This window comes from Dendrobates tinctorius, unplaced genomic scaffold, assembly GCF_039654945.1.
Source record: "Dendrobates tinctorius isolate UK_male_01 unplaced genomic scaffold, ASM3965494v1 ptg000241l, whole genome shotgun sequence".
Lineage (NCBI taxonomy): Eukaryota > Metazoa > Chordata > Amphibia > Anura > Dendrobatidae > Dendrobates > Dendrobates tinctorius.
The window spans coordinates 29,014,717-29,034,082 of record NW_027361908.1 but is presented as its reverse complement, the minus strand read 5'-3'; the positions used below and the strand labels follow the sequence as shown (position 1 = coordinate 29,034,082).

Sequence of the window (19,366 nt, the reverse complement as noted above, 5' to 3'; positions counted from 1 at the left end):
GAAAACAATGTCAGAATCCCCGGGATCAATGGAAGCGTTCCAGAGTTATGACCTCATAAATGTACAGTGGTCAGAATTGTAAAAATTGGCCCGGTCATGAACGTGCAAACCACCCTTGGGGGTGAAGGGGTTAATAAGGGATGGAATGATAGGCGCCAATCTGAGAGCAATACACTTAGCATAAATTTGACATCAGTGTTTAACAATGAAATCGGGCGGAAGTTTTGGGGCACCTCCGGTGGATTTCCCTGTTTTGTGAGTGTGATCACGTAGCTGTCAGCATTTCTTTTGGGAAGCTCCCTTCATTTGCTGCTAATTGTAAGGTTTTGCATAAGTGTGGGACTAAGGTCTCCTGGCAAACTTTATAGTACAAGTTTGTAAGACCGTCCGGGCCTGGGGCCTTCGCCTCTGGGAGAGAATTAATCACTTTGGTCAGTTCAGTCTCTGTCAAAGGTGCGTTTAAGATTTCTAACTGGTCTGGTGCAAGAGTTGGAAGATTAATGCTTGACAAAGACAGATTTGTATCAGGGGCTGTTGGGCCATGGAGGTCTGCTCTTGGATCTAAGTTATACAAAGAAGCATAGTAATCCTTAAATTTATTGGCGATTTCCTGAGGAGTGTATATCTTAAAATCGGGAGATAAGTTCTTCAAAAAGGGGATCTTAGTTTTAGAAGTTTTAATTTTCACTCTGGATGCTAGAAGTTTACCCGCTTTATTATTCTGGGAGTAGTAATGGGCTTTGGTGATCATAAGATTTTTTTCATAATTGTGTAAGTAATTCCCGCAATTCCAGTCGGAGATCACGTAGTTTACACATTTGGGCAGAGGATGGGGCTCTTTTATTCATGTATTCCAGTGAACTGATCAATGCTGTAAGGTCTGATAAGCGTTTTTCTCTTTGCTTTTTAAGAATATGGCCTATTTTAATAAAGTGGCCCCTGATAAATGCTTTATGGGCATTCCATACATGGAAGTAATTAGTGACCGAGTCCGCATTGAGCTCAAAGTATTCTTTAAGATCTACTTTTGTTTGTGCCACTAGGGGTTTTTAGAATAAAGGGGTTCATCTTCCACGGGGAGCAAAAGGGGCACTCAGATTCTTCCCGAATAGACATCTTTATGTGGGCGTGATCCGACCAAGTTATTATACCTATTTCTGATTAGTTGACAATATTAAGGAGAGACCTGCTAACCAAGAATAGGTCTATCCGGGAGTAGGAGTGATGTACCTGTGAAAAGTAAGTATAGTCCTTCTCACATGCATGAAGAACCCTCCATATGTCATATAGGTCCTCCCAAAAGGCTAAGGGGGGAGAACAGGTGGCCCCCTGGTGGTTGGGGTGGAAGAGTCCAGAGAATTATCAAAAACACAATTAAAATCCCCACATATGATTACGTGGCCCTGTTTAACTTTATTGATTCTAGTTAATAATTTTTTTTATAAATCTAGTCTGCGCTTGGTTTGGAGCATAAATGATGGCTATAGTATATAAAACATTATTTATGGTGCCCACTTGTATGAGGTATCGACCTGCAGGGTCAAGTTCTAGATAAGTTGAGGAGAAAGCAACAAACCCCTTGATAGCTAACATCACCCCTCTCTTTTTTTTCGAGAAATTAGATTGGACCACATATAGAAAGAGCCGATGAGACAGTCTGTGGGAGTTTTTCTCCAATAAGTGCGTCTCCTGGGCACAAAACACCTCACATTTAGCTGCAACCGCCTCTTTCCACATATAAGATCTTTTATGAGGGCTGTTTAGGCCTCTAACATGAAGTGAGCATATTATAATAACCATATTGTAAACATACAGATGCTAGTATGACTAATGGGTTGCCCATTACACCTCTCAGAATTCCCTGCAAAGTGGGAAAATGCTTGACCCGAATAAACCACAGGTATGCAAAAGGATAGAAAAAAAACAAAAAACAAACACAATGCAAACTAATAAAATCAGAAGTAAAGTCATGAAACAGACCGAGGACTGCACCTCGGTCCACAAAACGCGGGAGTAGGAAATCCGCGGGGGGTATATCACTGTCCGCACCAACCAGTCAGGATAACACCCTTGTTAAAAGATAGTAAAATTTAGATAATGATTATATCTTCAGCGCTTGTTTCTTTTTGGGAGGACTTTCTGCCATGTCTCCTCACAGGCGGCTCTCTTTGTTTCTGAGGTTGTTCCTGCACTTGTATATCCCAGGTATGAAGCAAATCTCTTCTTCTTTCATATGAAGAGACAGTATGCCACGATCCTTTGTTGTTAATGAGCAATTTCTTGGGGTACCCACACCTGTACACCACCTGAGATTCTCTGAGGGCTGCAGTGATGGGATTCATTAGTCTGCGGAAGCACAGTGTCTCTGCCGAGAGATCAGCATAAATTTTAATTTGGTGGAAAGGTGAAGGTAGAGGTCCTTTATTTCTGGAATTAGGCAGAAGTTCCTCTTTAATATGATAGCAATTAATGCGTGCAACAATATCCCTCGGAACAGTGTCTGGCAAGTGGCTTGGGCGAGATACTCTGTGCGCTCAATCAATGATTAGTTCATATGGTGAACAGGAGGGGACCACCGCTTGGATTAAATCTTGCACATAACCCCTCAGCTCAGAGGGTGTGGTGGTTTCTGGTACACCCCTTAATTTCAGGTTGTTCCTGCCGTTACGATCCTCCAAGTCCACAAGTTTATTATATATGGCTTCTATGTCTTCTGCCATGTCATTGTGAGAGTCAATAAGGTTGTTATGGGAAGATGCAAGTTCTCCCATTTTGTCCTCCACATGGGACACTCACTCCACCACCTCCTGAATGTGAGATGTAACTGGTTTTAACATTAAAGACAAGTCCTTTAGCATTGCGGTGCTAAAAGCCATAAGCATATCTTTAATTAAAGTTCCTGAAGCAGGGAGATCTGTTGTAGGAAGTTGCTGTAATACTGCAAGAGATTTACAATTGTCCCCTCCAGAATCCCCTTTCTCTGCAACATCTCTCTTGTTATTCTGGGAGTGCAGGGGAGGTGTGCATTGCTGCATATCCATCCCTCGGCCTGCTGGAACTACATTTCCCTCGTGTCCCTCCGCAAGTGGGGAAATTCTAGATCCTGGTGATGGACCCGGACCCCGGAGATAAGGTGAGGTGGGTGTTGCCTCATCCTGCACCGCAGCGGTGGTCTTTGCTGGGCTCAGGGGCAGTGGATAGGGGGACTCTCCTGAGAAGCAGGAGACTCTGCTTATTGAGGGGACATCTTGCCTGGTATCCCTGTTGAAGAAAATCTCCAATTTGCTTTGATTTTTGAGATTTCTCTTACCCCTTGTCAACTTGCCAGTGATCAGTGAGGATTCGGGCAGCCGGGTGGGTTGATTAATATGCAGGAAAGGCGCTGAGATTGTCGCTTTGCAGGGTCTCTGGGAAGGAGCATTCAGCTCATGCAACTGGCATCCTAGGCATCCAGGCCACGCCCCCCCACAATGCTCTTTTAAAGGGGAAATGTTCCTGAATCCAGGAACAGAACAAGTGGGTTCCTAATGACCTCTAATAGTTATAACTGGTACTGCACTATGAATTAACTTGCTGCACATAAATGAACAGAATACCCACGCCAATCTATTGCCTGACAGACCCCTTTAATTTCAATTGTTTCTTAGCCACTAGAACTGCCCTAATGGTGGCCCTAAATCATGATCCCATTCACGAAGCTGTACTTTCCAGGACCAGTCACTAGACAGTGTATGGTGCTGTGTTGTTCTGGATTTGTTTTGCCGCTGTTAACACAGGAAATAAGGTAAAAACAAGTTTAAACCATCATCAGTGTTTTTTTCTGTTTTTATAATCTTGGAAAACTTCTGTAATTGCTAGTTCAACATGGCCAATTTAGAATGCTATGGTTCTTAAAGAGGTTTAGCGCTTTTACATTTTTCTTGTTCCTTAAGGTTGAAGAAATCTAAAATAACAACAGTACTTGTTACTCGTGCTCCCTGGTTCCAATGCTGGCTGTTTATCAATTCAATGATCTTTCATGATTTATACATACAAACCTACTTGCTCATGTTGTTTTTGTATGTATAAGTTTAAATTGTCTACTTGAACCAACAATGTACCTTTTTTTACTTTATATTAGGTTTTGTACTCAATTTTTCTTTGGTATTAAGGTCTTTCTTGACTGCCTGCAGTGCTGATCTCACAACAGAAGTGCTTGTAGCTGCTGCAGCTGGCTGGTTATGTCATTTTACATCCTGTTCAAAACAGCTGACATGTCCCGGGAAAGGTGTGGGCTCACTGCCGGAGCCCACATCAAAGGTAGGGAGTCCAACATCAGCGTAAATGTACGCCCCATGTCGGAAAAGGGTTAATAATTCATGCCAGAAGGTTATACATTCTTTTTTGGAAAGGTTAGCTCAATTTCCCCCACATAGCCTCATTGACAACTCCTCAACATCCCTCCTGTTTCTGAGATCTCACCCTGCACAGCATAAGCTGCAGCTGTCATGCTGGGTTGACAGAGGGTGAATACACTAGGACTCATAAGTTGTTCTATAACTGGACTATTGTTCGAATTAGCACCACCAAAAAGGACAGAGCTCAGAAGTGCTGGGAAGGGAAAGGACATGTACACACCCACCCATCGAATTCATCAGAAGTGTCATTTTTTATCCAAGGCATGTTACATTAGCTTCTGACTGATGTAACATTTCTGGTGAGGTACATGAAAGCACACAACACTGAGAAGAAGCACTGAATTAAATAAGTTTTGTGCCCCCACTTTAATAATTCAGCACACTATACTCCAGCCAGCCCTTCATTAAGATTGGCATGCTCAATGCCTGTCATAATGAGTTGGCCCCTTAAAGGGTTTGTCCAGTTTTGGCACAAAAGCCCATAGTCACTTTACTGTAGACTTGTGATTACTCATAGCATACAGTATTCGCCAGTGCCGATGCAGGGAGCAGGCAATTATGTGACCACAAACATGTGATATTTCAGGTCAAATATTGTCAAGACGAATAAAAGTGAATTGAGCGAGTCTGTGCATGTCTGGTCAGAATGTTGGTGGAGGTATGCTTATCACATACTTATGGTCACATGACTGCCCGGTCTCCCCACCCTTTCCAGAGAATCATGGCAGCTTACGCTGTGCATGCTGCGAGGATATACAAATCTGCAGTAAGGTAAAGTGACTAAAACTTTCATGGGTAGATCTACTTAGAAGCCAGTGGGATGCCCTCACACCCAGGGCTGTGGGGTACTCGGTACCGGGCCCGGTGGATCTCAATGGAAGTTGTCACGGTAGCTGTAACCCGGCCCGTGGCCCTGGGCGCCCATTGTAAATGTTCTGCGTGAATGAATAAGTCGTGACGCCACCTGTGGTGTTCGGCAATGTAGATGTTAGGCCGACGCTGCAGACAGTTCCTCTGGGACAGATGGTGTGGTGCAGCAGTGATGGTATAGCCCTCCACAGGCAGGGCTGATGTCCCAGGGCAGAGTAGATATAGAGACACTAAGGTGGTGTAGTGTCAGGCGCAGGGGATGTAGCAGTGCAGGACAGGTTGACACTGGAATAAGTGGAGGACACCAGGGCATGTAGTTCCAAAGCTTTACTCACAGTCTGTTGAACAAACAGGTGCCCGCTTCCGTGCCGTGTCCTCTGGGTCTGGGACTCAGTCAACCCCCAGGCCAGATGGAATACTCCTTTCCAACACTCCGCCAACTTGTGCCTTTCTGAACGTGTCCTCTTATAGCGCCTTTAGATGAAGTACTCCTAGTACTGAGTTACACTGGAGTTCCTCCTGTCTGATGTTCCTATGAACTCTACTTGTACGGCAGACAGCTGTAGCCTGCTTCGGGGACTCCTTGCTACTAAGTCCCAGCTCACTATCCAGTTGCTGTTGTGCCCCCAAGTCTTGTGGGAATAAAGTGGTTACTACTTCTATTCCTCTGGTGCCTGCTGCAGGACCATTAGTATAATAATAATAATAATAATAAATTTTATTTTTATAGCGCTGACATATTCCGCAGCACTTTACATTTCAGAGGGGATTTGTACAGACCATAGACATTACAGCATAACAATAATCACATACAGTAGATTATAACAAATAACAAGAGGAGTGAGGGCCCTGCTCGCAAGCTTACAGTCTATGAGGAAAGAGGGAGACACGAAAGGTGGGTGGTAACAGTTGCTCTGATTGTATGGACCAGCCATAATGTTAAGTGTGTAACAGTACAGACACAGAGGGCTAATGGATGCATAAAGCATGTGGGAACATGATGCTGGGAACCTGGTTATGGTAAAACTTTTGGCTCTGCCACACAGGGATAGGTTAGGTTAATGTGTTGAGGCGATAGGCCAGTCTGAATAAATGCGTTTTCAGGACACGCTTAAAATTGTGGGGATTGGGGACTAATCGTATTGACCTGGGAAGTGCATTCCAAAGAATTGGCGCCGCACGTGTAAAGTCTTGGAGACGGGAGTGGGAGGTTCTGACTATTGAGGATACTAACCTCAGGTCATCAGCAGAACGGAGGGCGTGGGTAGGGTGGTATACTGAAACAAGGGAGGAGATGTAGGGTGGTGCTGAGCCATGGAGGGCTTTGTGGGTGAGGGTAATAAGTTTATACTGAATTCTGGAGTGGATGGGTAGCCAGTGTAATAACTGGCACAAGGTAGAGGCATCGGTGTAACGATTGGCGAGGAATATGATCCTGGCTGCAGCATTCAAGACAGATTGGAGAGGGGAGAGTTTGGTAAGAGGGAGACCGATTAGAAGAGAGTTACAATAGTCGAGACGAGAATGAATAAGAGAAACAGTAAGAGTTTTTGCAGAGTCAAAAGTAAGAAAAGGTCGAATTCTAGAAATGTTTTTGAGGTGCAGATGACAAGAGCGAGCCAGTGATCGAATGTGGGGGGCAAAGGAAAGCTCGGAATCAAGTATGACCCCAAGACAGCGGGCATGTTGCTGGGGAGTAATAGTGGAACCACAATAGTGATACCATAGTATCTATACAAGCTCGGGGACTGGGCCCTGGCCTTGCGCTTAGAACTTCTAGGAAGGGTCTCGTCTCACCCATGTCCTCTGTTCTCTTTTACTCCTCACGTTCTGTACTAATCCTTTCTTTCTATGGAGAGTCAAGCTTTCAGTCTATGTTGCTCTCTCTCCCTTTCCCGTGCCAGCAGACCCAGATCACTGGGATCTGCTGCATCACTTCCATCCATCTATCCCTCTCTCTAGGGATCTTCTTCTCTTTCCAACCAACTAATGACTAACTGACTTAAACTCTTCCCGCTCCTTGAAATGTAATCTAACTCCACCCACCTCCAAGCACGTTTCATGTTCCAAACAGGGAGCCACCAATGGGAGCTTTGCTATACTCCAAGCAGGGAGCCGCCGAAGGTGCTTTGCTACACTACTTTGTGATGTGGGGTGCAGGTGTTGGAGCGTGGTCAGGAGTTTTCACCTTACCTTGTTGGTGGGGCACCACACTTCAGGAGGAGGTGCAGTACTTCTGTGGCAACTAAGCCTCAGGGGCACCACACCAGCACACAAACTGTTCTATAACAAATTAAATATATTGTTCAATTAAAAACATGAGTGGCAAAGAGTAGTCATGAGCAAACCCAAACTCTAAAGTTTAGGGTTCGTACCAGACTCCTTCTATCCATGCACAGACCTCGAACATGGACTTTTTCCCAGAAGTCCATCATAATGTTCAGGATCACCAGGCAACTAAGGCTTATTGAAAGACTGCTGCACAGCCAATCAACAAGCTTTTAGGCCAAGGGCACTTCCGGAGCTATCGCAGCCATTCCAAGTATTGACATGATAATGTTTGGCTGATGCACCATTTTACCCTGCCTGTCTAAAGGCCAAGTCATGGTTTGTGCTGCCATTATATTCCATGTGCGCTGTCAGTGTGGTTCCCTCTGCCATATCAGCCTTGTGCTCTGTGCCTGAAAAGCCTCTTTCTGTGTTTGATAGCAGTGTTGTGTAGACTGCCCTAAAAGCCTGTTCCTGTATTCCATAGTAGCATTGTGTAGACTGCCCTGTTGTGTAACTGTCACCATGGTGCGATGTGTACCGCCTACATTGGATGCAGCTATTGGCTATATTTTTTGGCGCAAAACGCTATGTAGCGACTCTATAGGTCTGAGGGAGTGGTATGTGGAAGTGAAACGGTGATAGGTGGGTCATCACCATGGTGACAGTTATACAACATGGCGATTGGATCGGTATTCTTTGGATTTCTGCTGTTATAAGTATTGGTGCTTATTTTTTTAAAACTAATTTTGTGTCAATATAGTTGCACAATATATTGTATGTGATGTATGTACTTTTGTATGCATTTGATGTTTTGTATGATCATTTTTTATGTGTTTCTATATTATGAGGCGTTGCCATGATGGTGATTGGTTTGTCCACACTATATATGGCCAGACTTATTGTCATGATTTGTACTTGATAAAGACCTTGATGGGGTTGAAACGTTGTATCTAATGATGGCAGAATAAAGATTGAAGATTTTTTCACCTGGATTTGGATGCTGTTCCTCTCTCTTGCCTGTATGTACTGCTGGTCCTGACGGGCCCCGGGACCTTTGGAGCGTGCATCCCATATATCTGTGTGCTGTTGGCTGCTTTTTCTATATATAGGATGAGAGGTCAGTCTGACAGGAGGTCGGTGAGGAAGGAAGCCACTCGGGAGGAATAGGGATCCCTGGAAGAAGGGATGGAGGAAGGAGTGCTGCAGCTGCCTCAGTGACCTGAGTCAGCTGGCACGGGAAAGGAAAGGAAAGAAGGAGAAGGACATTGACATGAAGCCTGAGCTTCCATAGAAGGGAAAGGACAAGTACGGAACGAAGGAGTAAAAGGGAACACAGAGGACGTGGGTTAGAGGAAGAACCCTGCCTAGAAGTTCTAAGCGCAAGGCCGGGGCCCGGTCCCCGAGGTTGTATGAACACTAATGGTTCTGCAGCAGACACCGGTGGAGAAGTGGGCTGTAAATGCACTACTCCCATCTAAGACTTGAGGGCGCAACAGCAATACGGATAGAGAGCCGGGACTTAGGAGTAGAGAGTCCCCGAAGCAGGCTACAGCTGTCTGCCATGCAAGTAGAGTTCTTGGGAACATCTGTCAGGAGGAACTCCAGTGTAACACAGTACTGGAGATCTTCACACTTAAAGGCACTATAGAGGAGACGTTCAGGAAAGGCACATAAGTTGGCGGAGTGTGGAAGGGAGCTTTCCATCTTGCCTGGAGGTTGACTGAGTCCCTGACCCGGACGACACGGCACAGAAGCGGGCACTACAGACTGTGAGTAAAGCTTTGGAACTACATGCCCTGGTGTCCTCCATTCCTTCCTGCGTCCGTCCGCCTGGCACTGCTACATCCCCTGCGCCAGACACTACTACACCTAAGTGTCTCCACATCTACACAGCCCTGGGACAACAGCCCTGCCTGTGGAGGGCTATACCATCATTGCTGCACCACACCCTCTGTCCCGGAGGATCTGCATGCAGCGTTGGCTTAACACCTCCCTTGCCGAACACCACAGGTGGCGTCACGAACTATTCATCTAACTACATTCCACCATTCACATCTCCCTATTACTTGGGTGCCCAGGGCCACGGTCCGGGTCACCGCTGCTGTGACACGTCCCACTGATACCGGCCCGGTACCGAGTACCCCACAGCCCTGGGAGGGCGACCCACTTCCACCTCACCTCCCTGCAAATCAGATCCTGCACAAAAATATTCACATTGTTTTCTATCTATGGTTGATAGAGAAAGACCCTCATCTAGTAATGATTTAAGTTCACGCTGAAAGGCAAGGGTCGGAGTTGCTAAAAGTTTTTTCTATATGTAATAGAATCACTTAATATTACACCATTTAATGGGGTGTACAATGTGGCATTCTTTAAAACAACAAAACCTTTCTTGTCTTCCAAACTGTCAAATATGGATAATGTTTCAAGGAAAAAAGAGCTTAATTTTCCCGGATTGATAAATTACCAGCATTAGTGTGGTCCACCCGTTTATGCAGCTCAATCAGATCACTCTGTTATAATGCTCAAAATCTGTCCATGGCATCTAGACTAGATTTAGAATTTACTGAGAAAAAATATGGATTTTTAGTTACAAAGTGATCTGACTGATTCACAGTGTCATTTTGCCTCCATATGAGACTCCATCTCCAATATATATACTATAAATCACGATACACAATCTGGTCATACAAACAAGTGGAACTGATATCAAAACTTGAGGTGTGAAAAGGGTCAGAGGATGCAGAGGAAAAGATAATGAACATCTAAATTAAAAAAATGTTTATTAATGTTGATAAATTTAGAGCAATCCTATTGCTGCATATGCATTAAATGGGGGTATACTCAGGACTACAGAACAGGGGAAAGACTTGGGTATTCTGCTTACAAGTAAGCTGAGCAGCAGGAATGTCAAGCAGCAGCTGCACAAGCAAACAAGATTTTAAGGTGTAGAAAAAGATAGATATAATCTTGTGATCTCAATGCATTGTTACCTCTTTATAAATCACTTGTGAGGCCATATCTAGAACAGGTTTTGGGCTCCATGTTTTAAAAAGGATATTCATAAGTTAGAGTCAGTTCAAAGTAGGGCAACCAGATTATTACAAGAGATGGAAGGCCTCTCATAAGAGAGGCTGGAAAAGTTGGACTTGATTAGCTTAGAGAAAAGACGCCTCAGAGGAGATCTCCTTTACATGTATAGATATGTGTGGTCAATACAGAGGACTGGAACGTGACTTATTCCTTCCAAAGACTAAGGACCTGGGGGCACTCATTATGGCTGGAAGAAAGGCGATTCAGGCAGCTATATAGGAAAGGGTCTTTACAATTAGAGCAGTCAGACTGTGGAATGCCGACCACAAGCGGTAGTAATGGCAGACACTAACAGCTTTTAAAAAAGGGCTGGATTATTTCCTCAGTGCAAATAAGATTGTGGGTTGTAGATAATTTAGTGATAAAATGTATATTTGGTGGAGAAAGGTTGAACTTGATGGACCTAGGTCTTTTTTCAACCTACGTAACTAGGAAACTGTAAGCAATCTTGTGAATCGGTAGACTTTTGTGACAAACAAGGACAACCCCTTTCATGTCAGAGTTGTTCAGCCATTTTAACATGGATTTTTGCAATAAATTCATCAACCTCATCAGTTCTTATATATCTATCCACTAATGAATGCAGTTTGCAGCTTGAAATTTGGTGACAGCCGATTTAAAAGCTTACGATTAGATTGTGCCACACATATTTTGTGTAAAAATGTAAAATTCAATGGAAAATTGTCTTATATAGTTTTCAGAGACTTCAATTTAGAATATATTTAATATATATGCATATTTTCTCAATATTTGCAGCATTATATTTTGGCTTTTGGAGGAATTATTGCCATTCCATTGATTCTAGCAGAACCTCTTTGTGTAAAGCATGACAATGCAGTAAAAAGTCAGCTGATGTGCACCATATTCTTTGTGTCTGGAGTATGTACACTTCTTCAAACAACAATTGGAACAAGGTAATTACAAAGTTGTCGCATTAGCCAGAAAATATAAGTATAAAAGTAACCAATGACTAATTTACCTAATCTAAAGTTTATGTATATTCGCTGACTTTGAATTATTAATATGAAATCCAAAAAACTGCCTCCGTGATCACTTACATGTCTTTTAAATAATTTGTGTGTGCTTTTTTTGTGGTATGCACAATGTAGACTTGTTAAAAATAACAGCTTACTTCATAGTCCAAATTGAAATTTCTTCTGGCTGCTGTACCCTCCACCGGTTGCAAGAGCGGGGAATGGGGTGGTGAATAAGCATGTTTCCTTGTAACACTATAGAAGATAAAGCTGTTTTCATATCTGGAGGTAATTTTTAACAAAAGAATCTGGTAAGAAATGGGGAAAGAGGTTCCAACTTCTAGTGATCAGTGAGGGTATCTCACAGATACCCACAGATGGAACATGTATTGCCTATCCTGTTGGTAGGGAATGAATGTTAGTTGTGGGAAAACATCTTTATAGGGAGCAATGCTATTAAGGACTGCTACTAGGAATATAAACATGATAGCAAATAAAGTTCTTAAACAATTAAAGTACAGTTTAGAATAGGAACCAGGGATGTTTTTAATTGGAACAGGATAATTGATTCAGAGATTCCAGTTGCATCCGGGCCCTGGAGTTAGTATTTTAAGGGGGGTAGGGAGTGACTCAATAGGTTTCTTTGGATTCTTAAATCAATAGGGCTAATCCACCATATGTCAGGTGTAAAGCTCTTTCAATGGTCCCCAATTGACTTGTAATGTGGGCTTCAGTCTTTTACTGAGGTTTACATTATTTTGATGACAATAATAGTACTGCGCGCAATATGCGGATATTTATTGCAGATTACTTGATGGAAAAAAGGCTTAAGCATAGACTTAAAGGGACTCTGTCACCTCCCAAGATGTATATGACCTATTAATATTGTCATACAGGTAATAGAAATATTACACTAGTCCTACCTGTATGCCTCATATTACCAGGCTTGTTATATTCCGGGTGTGCAGTACCTGAAGGCATGCGGTGCCTGGAGGCATGCATATAGAAAGAATATAATATTTCTCAGCGTTTCCATGCCATTTTGACAAAGATATTTGTTTTTTAACCGTCACCCGACATTGCTGGATCCTTCCATTTTTTGTACTGATGTTTCCTTAAGCTCACTTGGATCCGTGCAGGGCGTTGGCTGATGGTGAGACAAGCTGCACATAGCAGAAAGGTGAGCTGACTTCACCTTTTTTATTTTTCTCTCAGCAACAAGACCATTAATATGAGGCATACAGGTAGGACCAGTGTAACATTTCTATTGCCTGCATGCCGATATTAGTAGGTCATATGCGTCCTCAGGGGGTGACAGATTTCCTTTAAAAGGTTATTCCTTAACATTTCATGATCAAAATGGGAATAATTGTTTATAGGTGTTTTCCATCATTGTTGGGATTATGAAAACATCAAAGGGCAGCTGTGCTACATTGTTTATGTAGAAGTTAATGGGAGCTATAGAAACAGCGTAGTAATGTGAACTAATGCTGTTTATGTTTTATACTGTTTATGTAACTTCTATTCATTTCTGTAGGGTTGCTCAGCCATTTAAAGCTTCATTCAGACATTCGTGTTGCACGTACTTGTTCTACTGTTTTTTAATGCATAAAAAGAAAGAGCCAATGGGTTTTTCTGTGCTGTCATAAAAGAATGGAAAGTGACAATTCAGTAGTATACGGTTTATTCATCAATGCATTTCAAAGTATACAACATCTTCATCAAGGCAACCACGATGGTAAAACAGACTCGTGGACTATATACTGATAGTACACCGATGATTAAAACAGACACACTGATGGTAAAAAGGGAAACAATTATCACACACTGATGGCAAAAAGGGACACAGTGATTACACACTGATGGTAAAATGGACACACGGACTGTACATTGATAACACACCGATGATAAAATGGACACACGGTGTCATGCTCTCACTAAATGAATGGGATTCAAATAGCTTAGCAAGCAGCTAAACTGCTATACCGGGTCCAATAAGGGAGACTGTAGTTGAATCTGTGTTTTATTGAACATAGGTTTATAGATGAGGTGAAACTATAAAAAGAAATACATGGAGACAATCAGTGCCGGGTACATAGAAAATATATATACACATAACGTACATGACTGCACTAATAGCTGAACAAGGGAACGATCTAAGCTGGCCAATATGGGAGATAATGATATATAAAGGGAGCGTGTCACTTACCAGCGATGCTATCACTGGGTGAAAGATGGATGAGGTGTTTCCAGTATGCAAGCAGATTAAAAATGGAGGACAGGACAGGGAAATGGGGCTGGACTAGACCATAATCCCTTGCAAATCTACCCATGATACAGTGGGAGTTGGAGGGAAAATGAAACGAAAGCAGGAAGAGAATAACACTGCAGTTATTTTTGGCCACTAGATGGAGCTGGAACCAATGCACATCAAACTGTATGGCAAACTGAGCAATATCACTGAATTTATGCTATAAAATAAACATTTAAGAGTCATTATTTATGTTGGAGACAGAACACTCCCTGTCTGGCATTGAACAGATGCCACCATTCTTATCCTCCAAAGATAACAATAGGACCAGCTCAGTCACTGGTCTTGAGAATGTCTTAGGTCCATCTCCTTTGGCCATCCTGAGTTCGACTTTGCGGATATGGCCATCTTTACTCGGGAACATAGCAGTAACTAGTCCAAGTGGCCACTGGTTCCGATGGGCCTGGCAGTCTTTAACAAGGACGATGTCACCAATCCAAAGATTAGGCCTGGAAGATTGCCACTTTGTCCATGGCTGCAAGGTAGACAAATATTGTTTGCACCACCTGTCCCAGAATGTATTGGCAAGACTTTGTACCTGCCTCCATTGGCGCTTGTAGAGATCCTTAGCGTCAAATCCTCCCGGAGGAGCACTGGATAGTCCTGTTTTCTGGGTTGGAAGAGTAGCTGGAGTCAATAACAAGGGCTCCCCAGGGTCATTAGGAACTGGAACCAAGGGCCTTGCATTGATTATAGCTGCGGCTTCTGCCATGAAGGTGGTTAGACTTTCGCAGGTAAGTCTCGCTGCTCCTTCCTGAAGAAGAGTAGAGTCAAGAATTCTTCGTACTAGACCCATCATTCATTCCCAATATCCACCCATGTGTGAGGAGTGAGGTGGGTTGAATGACCAGGTGCAACTTTAGTCACTTAGGAACTTCTTGAGAGTCTTATGGTCTAAAATTTGAAGGTATGCCCAATTCCTTTTTGCACCAATGAAGTTGGTACCTCTGTCTGAACGTATATGCTTGATAAGACCACGGATGGCAATGAAACGTCTCAAAGCGTTGATGAAGCTTGAGGTTTCAAGTGACTCAATGAGCTCTATGTGGATGGCTCTGATAGACAGACAGGTAAAAATGACGGCCCAACGTTTACTGTTGGCTTGTCCGCCTCTCATGTGACGAGTAACAACTGACCAAGGTCCAAACACATCGAGACCAACGTTGTTAAAAGGAGGGTCTGGGCTGAGTCTATCTGCTGGTAGGTCAGCCATTTTTGGGGTTTGAGTGGAACCACGAAGCTTACGGCAGGTAATACATTTGTAGATGACACTACAGATGAGTTTCTTTGCACCGACAATCCACCAGCCAGCAGTTCTGATGGCTCCTTCTGTGAATAGTCTTCCTTGGTGTTTGACTAGATTGTGGTAGTGTTGCATGATTAGGTAAGCAACATGACATTTTCCAGGAATGATTAGAGGGAATTTCTCCTCAAACTCTATTTTAGCTTCATTGAGGCGATCTCCTACTCTCAGCAGGCCGTTGTTGTCGATGAATGGGTCAAGTTTTCTCAATGAGCTGCTCGCAGGCATTAAAGCTTTGTTAATGAGACATTGGATTTCCACAGAGTAGGTTTCTCTCTGAACTGTAGAGATGATGTGGTTTCTGGAAGACTCCAAGTCGGAGGTAACATAGGTGTTTTTACAGAGATGCCAACCTTTACATTTTTCTGTGTCACAAACTCTGGTGGTCTTGAATGAGTGAGCTATATGAGTCAGGCAGGTAATGGCTTGAGTAAGTGACTTCCAACTTGAAAATTTGTCAAATCTGTGGGTTCCAAGCTGAATATCAGAAGCCATTGTATGAAGTATGGATACCTGAGGGCGGATTTCAGCATCTGAGTCCTCTCCTATCAGTTCAAAGGTGTCTGGACAATGCTCCTCAGTGTACAATAGTTTTGGTCCTGAGAGCCATGTTGTGCTCTCTAGTCGACTTGCGTCAACTGCTCTAGTTGCATGATCTGCAGGGTTCTGGTTCGTGGGGATATAATGCCACTGTTTTGGATGAACTGATCTCCTAATTTGTAGCACTCTGTTGCTGACATAAACGTAGAATCGCCTGGTTTCATTGTGGATGTATCCCAGGTCTACTTTGCTGTTTAAGTAGAACTTGGCTTGTGTCAGGTCGATATCCATCTCGGATGTGATGAACTCTGCTAACTCGACAGCTAAGACTGCAGCACAAAGTTCTAACCTTGATATGGTGTGCTCTGATTGTGGAGCAAGTTTGGCTTTCCCCATGACGAATCCAATGTGGCTCTGACATTTGGATTCCACAGTTTTGAGATAGGCAACAGCAGCAATTGCTTTGAGAGAAGCATCTACAAATACATACAGTCTTTGGCTCTGTATCTCTGTAGACGGCACAGGGGTGTATGGCCTTGGCACATTAAGTTGGAGAGAGCTGATAAAGAGTTCTTCCATACTTCCCACTGGATTCTCTTGTCAGGTGGCGCTGGTGCATCCCAGTCAGAAGTCTTCTTGGTTAAGTCTCTTAGTATGGCTTTGCCTTGTATAGTAACAGGAGCTGCAAAACCCAAGGGATCGTACAGACTGTTGATGGTAGACAGGACACCTTTGTGTGTGAAAGGCTTTTCTGCCTGGCTGACCTGAAAGGTAAAGGTGTCTGACTGTAGATTCCAGATAAGCCCGAGGCTGCATTGCATTAGTGTGGGGTCTGACCCTAGGTCCAGGTCTCTGAGACCGTTACACAAGTCTTGTGAAGGGAATGCTTTCATGAGATCTTGGCTTTTTGAGGCCATTTTGTGAAGCCTGAGGTTAGAGCAAGCAAGCATCTCCTGTGCTCTCCTGAGAAGACTGATGGCAGTCTTATTTGAAGGCATGGCTTTCAGACAGTCATCAACATAAAAGTCTTTCTCTATGAAATGTCTGACATCTGACCCGTATTCTGTTTCTCCTTCTAGAGCTGACCTTTTGAGTCCATAGATGGCGACTGCAGGAGAAGGGCTATTGCCAAAGATGTGCACTCTCATGCGGTACTCTGTGACTTCTTTAGTAGCATCATTGCCTCTGTACCAGAAGAATCTTAGGAAGTTCCTGTCTCTCTCTCACAAGGAAACAATGGAACACTTGCTGGATGTCAGCGATGAAGGCAATGGAATCCTTACGGAAGCGCATAAGTACTCTCAGTAGTTTGTTATTGAGATCTGGTCCTGTCAGTAGAACATCATTCAGGGAGACATCATCAAACTTAGCACTGGAGTCGAACACCACTCTAATCTGGCCTGGTTTCTTAGGGTGGTATAAGCCAAACATGGGTAGGAACCAGCATTCTTCAGAGTCTTTGAGAGTGGGAGCTAGTTCAGCATGGCAGTTCTCAAATATCTTTGACATGAAGGAGAAAAAGTGATCTCTCATCTCTGGCTTCTTTTTCATATTATGTTTGAGAGAGGAGAAAAGTTTGAATGCCTGATCTCTGTTGTTTGGTAGACGTGGTCTGTGGGTTCTGAAGGGAAAAGGTGCGACCCAGCTGTTGGTCTCATATTTTACAAGCACTTTGTCTATTACCTCTAAGAACAGCATATCCTCTACCGACATTGCTACTTGATTGTCTTGCTTATTTCTCTGGAAGACTGTGCACCCCAGCTGATCCTCATAGCTTCCTGACACCATACTGCTGTCATGAGTAAAGTCTATTAAGTGATTGGGCAGTTGGATGCTGTGTGGTAGTTCCTTGACATGGAACTCGTTGTTGCAAGGTTGAAACAGAGATGGGCGCCCTTTCTCCAATATATTTGTTAGCATGCTTGTCACAGAAGATGGGGCGTGCATGTGTCCCAAGCATACGTTTCCTATTATGACCCATCCTAGGTCTAGCTTTTGTTCATAGGGAGCATTGTTGAGTCCATTGATATGGCTTCTCACTTTATGAACCTGCAGGATGTCTCTTCCCAACAGCAGTACTATCTGTGCCTGAGGGTCGAGTTCCGGTATGAGGTGTGCTATGCGTTTTAAGTGAGCATGATGGATTGCCACGTCTGGTGTAGGGATTTCAGACCTGTTGTGATCCATTCTGTGCATTTTACACTGACCTTACAATGCTTGGCGAGAGGAGTGGTAGATGAGCAGCACTTGTAGCAGATACTGTTCTATTTCAGGAAGCTTCAGCGATCCAGCATAGATTTTCCACTAAAGGCTCTGCATTTCAGGAGAGGATGAGACTTCTGATGACGCGGGCACTGCTTGTCAGGTTCTCGTACCTTTTGTCTCTGATTGAGAGCAGCCAGCAGACCTGTAATTGGAACTTGGAGAAGAAACATTAGTCTTGTGCACTGCCACAGATGTTCTGCGTGGGTTTGCAGCTGGTGGTGGTGCGGCATATGACGCTGTAAAGTCAAAGCTGGGATCATTTCTGATTGCTGCTTGTTCATGTATAAAGTCTACAAAAACGGAGAAGGGAGGGAATGAAACACTGTGTTTGTGTTTGTACGTGGAGCCACATGTGAGCCACCTCTCCTGTAGATTGTAGGGCAACTTTTGGACTATAGGGTTAACACCTTTGGCTGTGTCGAGGTATGCAAGTCCCAGTAGGTCACCTTCACATTTGGCAACTTGTAGCAAGTCACCTAGCTCTCTAAGTTTTGGGAGACCTTTGTTAGATATTTTAGGAAAGTCATCGATTCTTTTGAACAAGGTTCTCTCTATTACCTCTGCAGAGTCGTAACACTCACCTAGCCTCTTCCAGATCTCTTTAAGGCCTATTTGAGGGTGGTTTATATTAATGTCTCTGATCCTTACTGCATGTTTGACTGACTCTTCTCCCAGTAAAAAAAGAGAAGAGCCAGCACTGCCAGTGGTCAGAACGCATAACATGAGGTGCATATGCACATATCTTACTGCATTCAATAATGAGACATTTAGCAAAATATTGATCAATATATTGAGCCACCCCGCCACGCCAAGGCAATCTCATATGGGGGGTCCTACTCTACATTTTTATTTATTCACTGTGCCATTGCGGCCTCCTAAATGTTTTAAAAGCAAGACCATATCAAATGCAATCCATACCTGAAGCATATCTGCATCACTCCCGTGAAGCCAGATGGAGCAGGTGCAGATGAAGGCCAACCAGGTCTGAACACAGACATCTCAGGTTTGACCTCCACACACTGCCTGACCAGCAAACACAGATGCTTTTAAAACATTTAGGAGGCCGCAATGGCACAGTGAATAAATAAAAATGTAGAGTAGGACCCCCCATATGAGATTGCCTTGGCATGGCGGGGTGGCTCAATATATTGATCAATATTTTGCTAAATGTCTCATTTTGAATGCAGTAAGATATGTGCATATGCACCTCATGTTATGCATTCTGACCACTGGCAGTGCTGGCTCTTCTCTTTTTTTATTGCAAATTGGTTTTGTGGCTGACCACCACTGTTTCCGTGCACGCTGGGTCATGTTCGCCATCTTTTCTGTGTTTATTGTGATT

The 19,366-nt window shown here is 43.6% G+C and overlaps 1 protein-coding gene across 1 annotated transcript in view; it reads left to right on the top strand.

The window, feature by feature from the left end:
* Window positions 1–19,366, top strand: part of LOC141060686 (solute carrier family 23 member 1-like) — a 643,790-nt gene that overhangs the window by 35,185 nt on the left and 589,239 nt on the right. The window contains exon 4 of the mRNA XM_073557017.1: window positions 11,388–11,545. Coding sequence (XP_073413118.1) covers window positions 11,388–11,545 — 158 coding nt within the window. The remainder of the gene's footprint in view (window positions 1–11,387; window positions 11,546–19,366) is intronic.